Here is a 14,119-nt window from a genome sequence, read left to right as displayed (position 1 = left end):
TAAAAAAGCCAAGGTTGTTTATCTTCTAGGCCAGAGGGCATTACCTATCTCTCAGACCTGCCATTTCCTGATAAGCCAGAGCAGCAGAACTTTTTTTAAAGTTCATTCACAATTTACATTTGATGACCTTATAGTTTTAAATAAATATATAAAACCCTTAAAGTAATTATACTTAAAACTTGTGGTTAAATAAGTTAAATACGTACAAGGTTTATGCAGAAGTAAAGGTAATCTATGAAAAATTATTGCTTTAAGTCGCTGCATTAAGAGTGGGAGGTGACAGCAGAAAAAAATGTTTTATATTTTACAAAGTTCTATTTTATGTCGTTTCACGGATGGATTCACCAGATGCTTCACATCTATTATTTTTTTTCAGTGTTCCCATCTTTGCAGTGTCCTACAAATAATCTCAACATACAGGGCTCATCCTTATTTCCAATTAACTATTAATGTATTTTTAACATCATGTATTTTCAGTTTTGCAGAGTATTTTTGAAAGACACCAAAACCTCTTAATCTTCTTTCCTCCCTTCCGTCTCCCTGACAAGTTTTAAATCCTGATTTCCTCTTCTAAAACTCTAGAAGGAATTCTATTTCATCTCCAGAAGGACATCTAGTTTATATACTTGACCTACAGAAAAATTCCTCTCCAACTATTTCAGAGGCAAGTAGAAAACTCCATCCAGTTAGTCTCCCAGAATCCCTCCTTTTAAACCATCTTCACTGTCCCCTGCCGACCCTACATTTCTTGCGTATTTAAACTTCTTGTCATCCCCTTCAAAGCTCCACTCCCCGCCTTCCAGCATCTGCTTTCATTTTCCTCCTACTCCCCCCAATTCCTGCCCCAAAACCCCGCTAGCTGCCTGTTGCATAACCGCTCCCCCATTACCGTCTCCCTGGATTGTTAGCCCGGCTCCCACAAACAGGAATGCCCTTTTTGCCGAACCCCTCCCTCCCTGCTGCAACACGCCCAGAGATTCCCCGAGATTAAGCTCCTCCGGGGATTCTCTCTCCAGGCGGACAGGTGGAGCTTGCAGACCGGCGCCTCGGAGCGGGGAGCCGGGTCCTAACTTCGGTGGTGAGCCCCGAGGGCAGAGTCGGCCCGCTCCACCCCGCGCAGCCCAAGCACACGGCAGCGCCCGGCCAATCACCGCCGCCATCCTCCCGCTGGGGTGATGTCTTCAGGTGTCCGGGGAGAAAGCCCTGCGTACTTCCAGCCCCGCTCTCGGGCCACTGGCGACCGGCCCCCGGCACCGACCGAGGCCGAGGGCAGCCGAGGAGGGTCCCCGGGTCCCGGAGGAGCCGGGTGGGCGGCGGCGGGCGGGCGGACGCCGGACTGAAGGCGTGGGCCTGTGAGGTGGGTGGCGCGCGGCCAGGGATGGGCAGCGGAGGGGAGACGGAGGCGGCCGAGGCCTCGGCAAGGGCCAGGCGCGGAGGCCTCGGCGGGGGCCGCGGCGCCCCCACTCGGACTGCGGGGCAGCCGGGTGGCGAAGCGGACAGACTGACGCGGTGCGGGGGTCGCCGGCTGCCTCGGCCACCGCGCGGGGTAGAAGCGGCCTCTCCCCCGCCCTTGCTCCTTCCCCAACCCGCCCGCCTCACCTTCAGGACCCGGATCCCGCCCGGCCGGCGGCTCGCGGGCGCTTCGCGCGGCTCCGGGGGCTCAAGCGGGCCCGCGGGCCCCGGCTCCACCTCCCCCATCGGCGGCGGAGGCTGCACAGGGACGCCGGGCCGGCGCGACGGCGCGCGAAGCCTCGGCGGCGCGCGCGAGCGGCTCGTGGCCCCGCCCCCCGCGGCCGGCCGCCCCGCCCCGCGCCGCCCCCCCAGCCCAGCGGGACCTGCGTAGCTGCGGGCCCGGCGCCGCCCAGGCTCCGCGAGCCGCATCCTGGCTGGGAGGCTGTGCCGACCCCGCGGGAGGAGCCGGGAGCCTCCGCAAGGCTGGGCCTGCGCCTCCGCCCGCCTTCGGTTTGAAAGACTGAGGCACGAGGAGGGTTATTTACTGCTATCCCCGCCTCCAAAATACCGGCTGGACGAGGGACTGCACCTGTTAGTAGTGACAGGACGCTGCCCTCCGCAGAGGGTGGCTCTTCTAACTTACCTCTCTCAGACGTTTCCTCTTTCTGCTTCAAAACTGGCCTGTCACCCTCACATGCAAAGCCACTGAACGTATTGTTGAGAATATTCACCTTAGCAAGGCCCTTTCTCTTATTAGAGATGCTCACGCTGTCCTTTACGAAATTCGACCTAAACACGTGTACAAAATGTCAACTCACCTCCCAGCCACATTTTAATTCTTTTCCCCTCCTTTAGAAGTGTGAGAATTCTTTACTCTGACTCAAGCCATAATATGGTCTAAGACCATTTTATTATTTGCAAGGAAATTCAGAAAAATCCTTCGAAGTTTATTATTTTAACTCCTGCAGTGATGGTAATTTGTGGCTATACAATAGGCCAAATGTGGAGTCAGACAGCCTGATTCCAAATCTGAGCTTTACCTCTTATTACACCTATACCCTTGTGCAATTTACTTGATTTGAGCCTTTGTTCCTTAGCTGTTAAATAGAAATTAGTATCTGTCTAGCAGTTATCAAGATTTTGTGAATGCATACAAAGTGCTTAGTAGGGATTCCTAAGGGCCATAATAATTCTGATTTTCCAAATTTAACATTTACTCAATTCCTTGGAGTTCTCTTCCTATAAATCCTAAATTTTCCTAGGAAACCTTTTAGACTTCTGGATTTTAGGGCTTTCCCTCTCAAACAGGTATTAATGAATCTTCAAGCAACATGTAAGGAATTAAACAGTAAACAATAATTCCCTGAGCTTTGAATTGGTAAAAATAGTATCACCTTATCCACTGCTCCAACTTGCCTAGTCCATATAGAGGCTTAGTACAAGAGAATTTGAGATCTAACAGTACAGTCTGTGACCCCTGAGGTATGTGTCCATTTGGAGATCTTTTAAATTACAGACAAAATCTCACTTTTGTAGATTCTGACTCTGTACAAGAGTTTGGCCACTATTTTCTCCCTTCACATGAGATACTTTGTATATGCCAAAATTCCAATCTCCAGTAGTCTTCATTTGTCTCATTTTAGAATTAAAAATGACTTCTATGAGCCTGGTATAAAGTGAAAAAAAGCTCTTAGGTTGACTGCCTCCTGGGTCTTCCTTCTACCTTGAAACTACTTTCAAGAAAGTACTCAATGTAGTTGAATTCCCATTTCCATGCTTACTGGGTAACTCCTTCCAGCAAGAACACTGGTATATAAGCTATAGGCACCCATATGGGTAGAAAAGTGGACTTTGACAGAGGGCAGAGGGGCAGTGGAAAGATCAAAATGTGATTCAAAATTAGTGTTTCTAAAAGCCTGGTTTTATACATTACATTTTCCTGATCTCATAAGAAGCTTTTTATTGATCACCTGAAGGGGAAGGATTTTATCCCAGGACCAGCATTTTGAGTTCATGCTGGGGAACAGTAGTGGTAGATTCGTTTTTTTTAATCAATGGAATAAGAGCTAATGCATCAATTCAGAATACAAGCATATGCTAAAAGTTATGTATTTACTACTTCTTCATCCATCAACAACAGTAGTAACTCTTTCAAAAGGAAAACCAAAGCAAACAAGAAACTACCAACCCAAATGCTCCAGGGAATCATTTACAATGGAACTCTTTAAGGATCTCCTGTGTTTTAAGATCACACGAGTCAACCAACTGGATCCTTTTTCTTTCCAAATCATGCACTGCCATTAACATTTTATATTGTTTCAAAGGTCACATATTCATGTTCTTTCCCAGTTCAAGGCAACGTGCATTATGTATGCCAAGGGTTATATAACTACGATTTCTGGAAATGGTAAACAGCTGAGACTAACCCTAAAAATAAAATCCTCTGGGAATTTCTGTGCAAAAATCCATCTGCCCTCACTGCAGGTTCATCGTTACAAAAATCACTGTTTAGATCAAGCCAAGAGACAGAGAAGTCATTACTGCCTTCTCTCTGTATCCTTCCTATAAACAGCTGTACATACCTCTCTCCACCTGGGGAGGGAAGGACGGGGACACACACACACACACACACACACACACACTCTTTATCCCAGAAGCTTTTCCTAATCCTCACTACAAAATCAAAAGAAAGTCTGGAGAAGAAAAGTTTGTCTGTCAAAGCATGGTAGAAGAGCCGTAAGTCTTACTACATTCACTTATTTATAGCTAGTTCCCACTCCTTTAATGATCACAAAGTCATCTTTAGGCCTAAATCTCTTATTTCTACCACAGGTTGAACAGATTTAGATATTCTTTTTTTTTTTTTTTTTAAGATTTTATTTATTTGACAGAGACAGAGAGAGAGAGCAAAAGAGTGGGGTGAGGGGCAGAAGGAGCAGACTCCAGGCTGAGCAGGGAGCCGGATTCCAGGCTCAATGCGGGGTTCGATGAGGGGCTTGATCCTGGAACTCCCAGGATCATGACCTGAGCCTAAGGCAGATGCTTAACTGACTGAGCCACCCAGGCGCCCCAGTTTTAGATAGTCTTTATTTTAGTTCCAAAGAAACAGGTACAATTTACCTGGCCTCAGGGTTTGAAGGGATGTATTTTTCAAAATATGGGGACAACTGAACTAGGGGAGGAAATAGCATGGAAAAACCTTAAAAGTGATCAAAATTAACTCAGTCCTTCTGGACTGAAGTTCAAATCTGAACACTACTCATTGTATTGTTGAGTAAATGCCTGAAGTCTATTACTGGCTAAAGTTTTCTACTGTAGCTTTTCTATTTTCCTTTAACATGAAATTACATGCAGATGAACATGTTAACTAAATTTAATATTAGAAACAAAGATGAATTTTAACTAAACCACATATAAGATTACAGAAATGTCACTTATCAAACAGTGCCAAAGGGCACTTCTGCATAAACCAGATAAATGCCGAGGCTTCTCTTCTCCTTCTCACTTAAGGGGCTTTCACGCTCTCCCCCTTCTCAATCAAGGGAGTATCAGGGATCACCCAAGTAATTAAAAACCTATAGCTTCCAACATCCAACCACTCTCGCTTCTATGAAGAATTCATATAAAATAGATCATGAAATAGAATTCATTTTGGCTGGTCAAACTTTCGTCTTCTCAGGCACAGATACATTTTAAACAATTTACAAATTACCACCATTACCACCCCTAAATACTCATTTCACTTTGATATGATTTCTTTGCCTTGTTTGAAAATTCACACATGTGGAGAAGCATGAGTCAATAATCATTAATTAAAATTCCCAATTGCACTTTCGACTGTTACAGACTACAAGTTTTTTTTAGGTTGTTCAAATTTTAGGTGAGATTTCTGTGTAAAAGGAACATTAACAGGTCAGTAAGTTTAGCTCAAAGCTCTGGAATAAGAATTCATTCAAGGATTCTGTAATCCACTTGTAAGAAGCAAGGAAGCAAATTTTAAATCATTGAGTATTGACTTTTTATTATTAGTCACTGTTCATAATTTGTTTCAACCAAAAGACAATACACACAGCAGAATTCTAATGCATCCCATGTAAATGTTTACATCCATTTTATTCCTCACTCACCTCTAAGACTTATCATTTAATTTTAAATTTTTTTTTACATCTCAAAAATATGTCTGCAATAATTAGAATTAGCCGTCCCACTTAGAAACAGCCTTTTAATATTTTTACAGTAAAGAAGATGTGATGGGGCTTAATGAAAATGTAACTTACAACAATTATGAAGGAAAAGGGACTTTACAAGGACACAGTGGGAGTTCACAAAGGAAAGAGTCCAGAAGCTCTTTCCCATGAGGCCCCCCCCCCAAATTGAAAACAAAACAAAACACACAAAGCGCAACGGCAGGTTCCAAAAACAAAAACAAAAAAACTCCGATGCTCCATCCTGAAGCCAGAATCAGCCTCACGGAAGTTCACGAAGCAACACCGCAAGCTGCTTCAGCACGTTCTTCTGTTTAAGTGTCCTGGGTCCTGGAACCCTGCAGATGGAGCCCACTCACTACTATTGCTTGAAAAAGAGCGATTCCACTTCCACAAGCAGCCCCACCCTCCTGAGCCACAGCTGGTCAACGTGTTTTAGACTTCAGGACTTTCCGCTCCTCAGAGACCCTCCCCACTCCCAAACACATGCGTATACAGTCATGTACCACCTCTCCACCAACCACAAATTCGTAAATATCCACTTTTTGCTCTCTAGCTCCCACTTGGTTTAAAACGATGTAGATAAAATACATTCACCAGAAAAAAATAATACACATTCAAACTCTTTCTTCCCCCTAGTTCTCACGGCCCAAGTAAAATAAGGAAGTTGAACCTCAAATACCGTATAGCCTACCTTCCGAACTCTTCTAGAAGAACGTAAAACTGAAAAGCATGTTATACAGTAGATGGAAATACTCAAACCGTTAGTGCTGAACAGTTTCAAATGTCTACTTTCTTCTACGAATGGGACAAATAAAGGGTATGAACCACATCTTTAACCTAGTTAAGAGGAAAGAATCCCCTCCCAAATGTTACACTGAGGAATGTTTCTTTAAATGAGAAAGACCTTAAAATAAACAGATGATCACTTCACACAGCATAAAACATTCCAAGACTGTCCCAATTACCTCAAGGTAAGAGCACCAGAGCATTGTGGGAGAAGCTTCTCAGGTAGAGCACCCTTCCTACTTTTTTTTTTTTTTTTTCAGATTACTTAGATGAATTCTCCCTTAGGATTACTGGGGTGGAGGGGGTGGGAGTGATAGGATACATTATTCTGAAAGAGGGGGAAATGAGGTAAAAGTGCATGTGAAATTGTCCGAGTATGTGTAGGCTCACTGCTCATCACCTGGGGTTATTAAGACAGCCATGGAAATCACTCTTTCCTCACAAAGGCTCCGACATCGTAAATCCATCCAAATTCGCCCCCCCTTGCATGGTCATACCAGGGAAAGAAACTACTGAAATGTGTAAGTATTCATAGAAAGTAAGAGATTTCTCCTTTTAGCAGGAAGGCCAAGTACAAGGAGAACTAATTCTGATCCTAGAAACTAAGGCACGCTGAAGCCTTCAAAGATCCCATCATTTGAAACAGTCGTCACAACCATCAGGATCCTAGGCAGCTTTCTGGCCGCTAGTTCTTCAGTGTGGTGCTCAGCTTCACTCTCCAAAATCACTTCAAATATTCTAGGCAGCACCCTTTGCATTAAGGCCATGATTTTTATCCCGTCCTGACAAAGCTATGGATAATCACATAACTCCACCTCAGAACTATAATCACCCACGGAGATGTTTTGTTACTAGAGTAGACCCTTTCCAGCTCCACTGGCTAGCACTGTCTTAGAGCATGGTCTTCGGCAGATTTCTGAGATTCAGTTCAGTCCAACTAAAGAAACTTGGGCTGGTCAACTATTAATGTGAGAGAAAAATAAAGCCTCTAACCCAAAGAGGAATGTTAAATTCTATTCGAGAAATCTACCAATATTATGTTAATCCTATCATGTTTCACAGCATTAAGTATCCATCCAATGAAATCAGTCGGCAAAGAAACCTTGAAAGGCTATTCTTCATTGCAGAGGCAAAGCAAGTTGTCTGAAACATACATTAGTCCACACTTGCCTTTACTAACACTGCACAAGATAATATCCTGTTCTTGACGCAACCATTTACCCAGTAGAGTAAGTTTAGTAAATCTTGCTCTTGTTTACGATAAGACCAGAAAGTTTCCCCTTTTGAGCCTTTTAGTTCAACCCCAGTTTGTCAAATGTTAGGAATAATCCAGCATCTGATACAGAGCGAGATTTGACAAGACACTGAAGATTTTAGTAAAGGCTTGGTGAAATGAGGGGGGGGGAATGATATTTGTATCCAGATTTAAGACCAAAGCCAAAGTCGTCCTTATACTGTACTCAGTACAGTAATGATTGCAAACATTCTAAGAGCAAGGCGGGCCTGACTTGTCCTCTCTTCTGGAGTACATCAGACATGGCACCCATGCAGCCGAACGTACATAGTACATTCACCATGTGCCACAGGAGTCACCTTACCTCATTCCAGCAATAAGGTTTGAGAATACAAGGCTCCTTTCTAAAAAGCACTCGGCACTCTCCCTAGTTTAAAAAGCTCCAGACACCTCAGGTCTTTGATGCAGATATTCATGAGACTGGCCTCTCTCATGAGACCAACTTCTCAGATTCAGGAAAGGATATGCCTACCCTATGTCCATAAGACTTCCTCTCACACAGGGGGCAAGGAAGCTACAAGGCTTCATTCCAACACCATAAAGTACAATATAGGAAAGATTTCTTTAACCGCGTGGTCTTTATTTCAGTGCCAGTGTTACAGATACAACACAAATGTTCCAGTTAGAAGAAGGAATTCAAACGGAATGCCAAGGTCCAAGCCAGGCTCAGGAAATAAAAAGGAAGGTTTGGAGTAATGGAGAAGATGACTCCAATATGCTCTAGGATGAGTCTGATACTCACTCTTCCTATGGGCAAAGGTGCTTTTGTTAAGGAGTCTGATCTTAAAAAGCGAACTCCTCTTTCCACCCATTTACCATAGTTCAACAGGCAAGTTATGGGCTTAGGAGAAACTTTAAAATTTGTGGTGGGGACAGGGGCATTAATAACTATTAATATACCTTTTAGAAGTTGTCCACTTTGCACTTTCAGGGGAATCGATTTTGAAAATCATGGACAGTATTCATGACTACAGCTAAAGAATGGAGAGAAAGGGGAGCTGGAAGAGCCTTGGGAGTTTCTATTACAAATAGAGCACCATATCCTTCATGCCAAATCTCAACAAAAGCTCTTTTTAACTGCACTGTCCAGTGTTTACAAATAACCTCTCCAGGTCTGCCCAGGTCTTGGTAACAAACATACATACATGTGTGTGTCTGTGTGTATACAGCAATGCACAGTAAAGGCTACTAGGAGCCTAATGCCTCTTTCAAACATTGGGGGAACCAGTAGAAAAAGGCAGGGCTCCCTAATGTCCATTGTTAACATTTCCATTCTGAATGCCTGATGTAAAAAGCGCCTGAAGATGGTAACCCAGCTAGTGAGGAATGGATACCCCCACCTCGCCCAGTCCACAGAAAAACACAGTAGAAAGAAGGGGCAATTCTTTGCTGCAGAGACAGAGTGAGTGTTTTCTTGCCATGGATTCCAGTCCTCTCCTCCAGACCAGCTGCTTATTTCCTCAGGGGCCCAGGGAATGTTGATTCTGGCTGTAAATGTGGGAGGGGTGAAGAAGTGCGGACAAAGGAGAAGAGGAGGAAGAGTGCAAAGTAGCCTCCAGAAGCAGCCGGCCTCAACAGTGGAGGAGAGGAGAATCATCTTTGACAATGCTTTGAGGTCAGCAATAACTTCAGGAAAATCCTCCTCAACAGTTCTCTTCAGCTCCTCATGCCCATGGTACAGTTGGGGGGGACTTGCCAGCGATCACAACCTCCTTCCCAGAGTTCCTTTGATTGAGTGGGACAAGAATGAGAATGGTGCCAGGCCCTCATTGCCAGGACTGAGGGGGAAAGTTGTTCACCTCTGCTAGATCTTGCATTGCTGAGCCCTTGTGGTTATATGTGAGCTTGATCCGCATTCGCAGCTGTTGCTGTAGAAGAACAGAGAATCGCAAATTACACAGTGAAAGGAAAGTTCTAGAATCTGTGAGGTCCACAAATAGACTTTTAATCAGAGAAAACAAATTATTTTAGAGCAAACCTGTCTCTCAAAAATGACACACAGGCAAATAACCACTACCACCACCATTACTGCCTAGTACTCTGGCCAACATCACACAGTCGAGTACAGGAAGTGTATCTCCAGAACACACCATCAGCTTCAATCCTAGAACCGCATTAACAGGACAGAACCACTCAGGAGCATTTTCACAGTAACACTGGCTGAGTGCTTCTCAAAAAGATTCAACCCTTCTTTCCAAGTTTCCAGAAAAATGAGGTAAACATACTCATCTTATGCTCTAAACTCAGAGATACAGTTGCTTTGTCTGTAAAACCAAGAGTTAATGTGAACATAAACTTGTTTTGTTCCCAAAACATAAAAGAAAAAAGTTAACTTATGGTAACAGAAGTCGTTTTAAGATAACTCAGTTATAAACCCCTTTTACTTTACGTGGCAGATTTCAAATATTAATGCACTAAGAAAATTTTTACTCTATGTATCAGATCATCAAAGGAATCTGCGCTGGTACTATAGGCAGAAACTTAGAATCCAGTAAGTAGCAGAAGAAAGGCAAAACGTTATAAGAGGAAGAAATCATCATACCGGGGTTATGAGATACCACTAGAAATCTTTCAAGGTGAAGAAATTCTCTGAGCCATTTTCAAAAACTGTTTGAAAACCAGTCAACTGATGACTATTAAAAGTGGAGTCAATTTACTTCTTTGAGAAGATATAATGAAAACATTGCTTAATTTCAGTTTCTAAAGCTACTTTTCATTTGGCTGTTTCATTAAAAATGCCTCCACTTGTACTGTGAGCACTCAATAATCACAATAGTAAATATGGATATATGGGGTTCTACAGATACTCTTACTCTAGACTGTAACTTGTATAAAAATTAAAATTTCTAAGGGGCACATTGGTGACGCAGTCAGTTGGGTATCTGACTCCTGGTTTCTACTCAGGTTGTGATATCGAGCAGTGTCAGGCTCTGTGCTCAGCGTGAGTCTGCTTGAAATTAGCTCTCTCTCCCCCTCCCCCACATGCTCTCTCTCTCTCCCTCTCTCTAAAATGAATAAATCTTTAAAAAAAAAAAAGATTAAAATGTCTAAGCTTTCCTTCTATTCTTGCAAAAAACTAGACCTTTAAGCCTCTAAATAGATAATTCCTTAAAGCTGCATTTTAGGTATCCCTGGGTGGCTCAGGTTGAGTGTCTGACTCTTGACTTCAGCTCAGGTCATGATCTCAGGGTCATGAGATCAAGCCCCACATCAAGCTCTCTGCTGGGTGTGAAGCTTCCTTAAGATTCTCTCTGCCCCTCCCGCCTCCTCTCCCTCTCAAAAAAAAAAAAAAAAAAAAAAAAAAAAAAAAAAGCTGCATTTTAATGCTGCCACTAAACGATTTCAAGTGTCTAGGCTGTGTTTATTATCTAATCTACAAAAGAATAAAGAGGTTAGACTAGACATTTTCACAGATTTCTTCTACAATTATGAGTCAGAAAAAACCTAGAGAAACAAAGCAGAATTTTATTTCAGGAAATATGCTTACCCCTCACTCAGATACTCTCTTCAAACGTGCTACTCACCTTCTGTGGGTTCAGAACTTTAATGACTTGTGTGATGGTCCCCGTATTAAACGCTGGGACAATGCTGCTGCTAGGAGACAGAAGCTGCAGCTGGAATGTCTGTGGGGAACAAAGGGCACTCTTCAGAAAAAATAATACACTCAATACTATGTCAGAGATGTCAACAAATAAAAAAATCAGACACCTGGATAATTACTCAAGTAACAGACTGACCTACTACTACGTTATGTTTGTTTTCCAGATATCAGCAATTCATAGTATGTGGACTGGCTATAACCTTCACATTATTTTAAAAACCCCACTGTTAGGTCTTTGATCATGAAAACTAGCAATAAGCCACTCTCCTCTTTCAGGCAGAAGGAACTTTAGCCTACCACTTTTCAAAAGGTGACCAATTTGTGTTTTGGCAACCTCACTTAATAGTAACTGATCAACTATGCAGGTAAAAAATGGGTGCCTGAGGCTAAAAAAGAAAGAAAGAAAAAAGCTAGAAAGAAACGAAAAAGAAAAACAAAAAAACGCTTTCTAGAAATAACAAAACAGCATACCAATCACCAACTACAGGCCTTATGCTTTTGTATATTTGGATAGTTGGGATAAGGAGACTTTAACTTTTGTTTTCTCAAGTCTACATAATCTGGAATGTGTCAAGGGTTACATGACAGAGGTAAGGAAAGGCTGGAAAGAGCCAAGCTGTTAATATGTATGTGGAATACATCAGGATCTCCCCCACCTGGGTCACAGGTCTTAAGAGAACAATTTCGTGCAGAGCTAGCCTATACAGCAAAAAACCTGGAAAAGCCAACTGCTATGATTTGTAGTGTTGGTGGGTTTTACTTGTTTGTTTACAGAGAAGAGAGATAAAAGTGCTATCAGCAAGACAGGTAAACTATAATTGTTAGCACAATATAGTATGTATGTAGCTATTGTACATACTAGGATTTTACTTTATTTTTAATTTTTTTAAGTAGGCTCCATGCCCAGCATGGAGCCAAGCGCAAGGCTTGAACTCATGACCCTGAGATCAGGACCTGAGCTGAGATCAAGAGTTGGACGCTTAACTGACTGAGCCACCCAGGCGCCCCCATACTAGGATTTAAAAAATCTTTCCTGAAAGTATAGTCTTATAAAATAATAGAGAGTGAAGAGAGAAAAAAGAGAGGGAAAGAGAGGCAGAGAGAAGAGTAAAGGAGAGAAGAGGGGGAGAGAGAGACAGAGAAAGAGAAGAGATGGGGGAGAGAGACAGAAAGAGACAGGTGGGGAGCAGGGCTGGTGGGGGACAAGAGGAGTAAAGTCTATCCAGCCTTCTCTTAGGACCAAAATTGTAAGAATAAAGAGATTTTATATCAACTCACGGACTATTATGTTTGGTCTTTGACAATTCTATTGTCAATATAGATTACGTAAGCTGAAATATTATTATTTACATTTATTTCATCAAATGGAGGATGCCATTGTTTTTCACACCATTATTTTATGTACCACTGACAAAGAAAACAGGCTGCCAACTAAACTATGATAAAGTACCAATTTTAAAATGCATCTCAATTTCAGAGATAATAAAAAGTAATAATAGAATCTACGAAATATGATTATTTTGAAGTTCAGGGTACATCACGACATGCAAACAGGTATGATACAGTACAGCACCAAAAGTAAGGCCATGCTTTAATGGCAGAGATGCTATGTTGCTAGAGCACAGCCTATGGTAACAAGTGTAAAACCCAAAGTTGCAGCAGTTAACATTTACTGAGCAATGAACAAAAGAGAAGTACTTAAAACAGTACACAGTACATAAAACTCATCTAGTAGGCATCACTGCCACCATCCTCCCTTTGTAAATGAAGAAACTGAGGCATAAAGGTTAAGCTTGCTTAACATCATACAACTACTATTGAAACCACCCCACTCTAGTGCTTCTAAAAACATCTACATTACTCTGGCTCCTAAAAAATGCAAGTAAAGGAGGCTGCAAAGTCAGCAGTAACCACAAATAAAAGAAAAGGTCTTCAATTTCCAAAAATGTGTTGTTTGAATGTCACTGAGAAGAGTAGCTTAGCTTAGTCTAAAACAAGGGCTGGCAAACTATGGCCCATCGGCCAAGAATGACCCGACATGTTTTTGTAAATGTTTTATTGGAACACAACCATGCTTTTTCATTTACATATTAACTACGGCTTTTTCCCCCAACTGCGGAAACAAGTAGATACAACAGACATCATATAGCCTAAAATACTTACTATATTATGAACTCTGAGAAACAAACTGAGGGCTTCAGAAGGGAGGGGGGAATGGGATAGGCTGGTGATGGGTAGTAAGTAGGGCATGTATTGCATGGTGCACTGGGTGTTATACGCAACTGATGAATCATCGAACTTTACATCAAAAACCAGGTATGTACTGTATGGTGACTAATATAATATAATAAAAAATATTATTGAAATAAATAAATTAATTAAACTTACTATCTTGTTTTTGACAGAAAAATTTTGCCCACTCTTCATTCTCGGTATTTCTTTATACAAAACTTTTCATTATTCAAGGACAGACATAAATATTCCTCAAACTAAGATTTGGTATAAACAAAGCTTCAATTTACAAAAAGAAGCAGTGATTGGATCAATACTAAACTAGATATTAATGAAGAAGGAATGTTTCTTTCACTTAAATAAATATCAAGAGATGCAAACTTTTAATTCTGATCCAGTAAAACCAGAAAAGAATATGAAATAGATAGTTATTCATCTTAATGAATTTTAATTCTATGTTAGAATTTGTGTTTTTCAGGTTTTTACCACTGTATTACTGAACCCCGCCCATCCTCAATGGCCTGAGCATTACCAGACCACCTTGCA

General features: G+C 42.1%; 2 protein-coding genes across 3 annotated transcripts in view; both read right to left on the bottom strand.

Annotated features, from left to right (window-relative positions):
- Positions 1–1,744, bottom strand: part of PHLPP2 (PH domain and leucine rich repeat protein phosphatase 2) — a 72,925-nt gene extending 71,181 nt beyond the window's left edge. The window contains exon 1 of one of the 2 annotated variants that reach the window (XM_045810297.2): positions 1,600–1,744. In XM_045810297.2, coding sequence (XP_045666253.1) covers positions 1,600–1,698 — 99 coding nt within the window. In that variant the 5' untranslated portion in view covers positions 1,699–1,744. Of the gene's footprint in view, positions 1–1,151; positions 1,384–1,599 lie in introns of those variants that run through there. The other variant, XM_045810298.2, reaches the window with a different exon arrangement.
- Positions 1,745–5,453: 3,709 nt separating this feature from the next.
- AP1G1 (adaptor related protein complex 1 subunit gamma 1) overlaps positions 5,454–14,119 on the bottom strand; it is a 75,096-nt gene continuing 66,430 nt past the window's right edge. The window contains exons 22-23 of the mRNA XM_045810215.2: positions 11,265–11,363; positions 5,454–9,608 (exon numbers count right to left, since the gene is read on the bottom strand). Coding sequence (XP_045666171.1) covers positions 9,507–9,608; positions 11,265–11,363 — 201 coding nt within the window. The 3' untranslated portion in view covers positions 5,454–9,506. The remainder of the gene's footprint in view (positions 9,609–11,264; positions 11,364–14,119) is intronic.

The sequence above is a fragment of the Ursus americanus genome, chromosome 21 (genome assembly GCF_024610735.1).
Source record: "Ursus americanus isolate L20-20 chromosome 21, mUrsAme1.1.p, whole genome shotgun sequence".
NCBI lineage: Eukaryota > Metazoa > Chordata > Mammalia > Carnivora > Ursidae > Ursus > Ursus americanus.
Note: the sequence above shows the minus strand (reverse complement) of the source record. Positions and strands in the feature narration are given on the sequence as shown.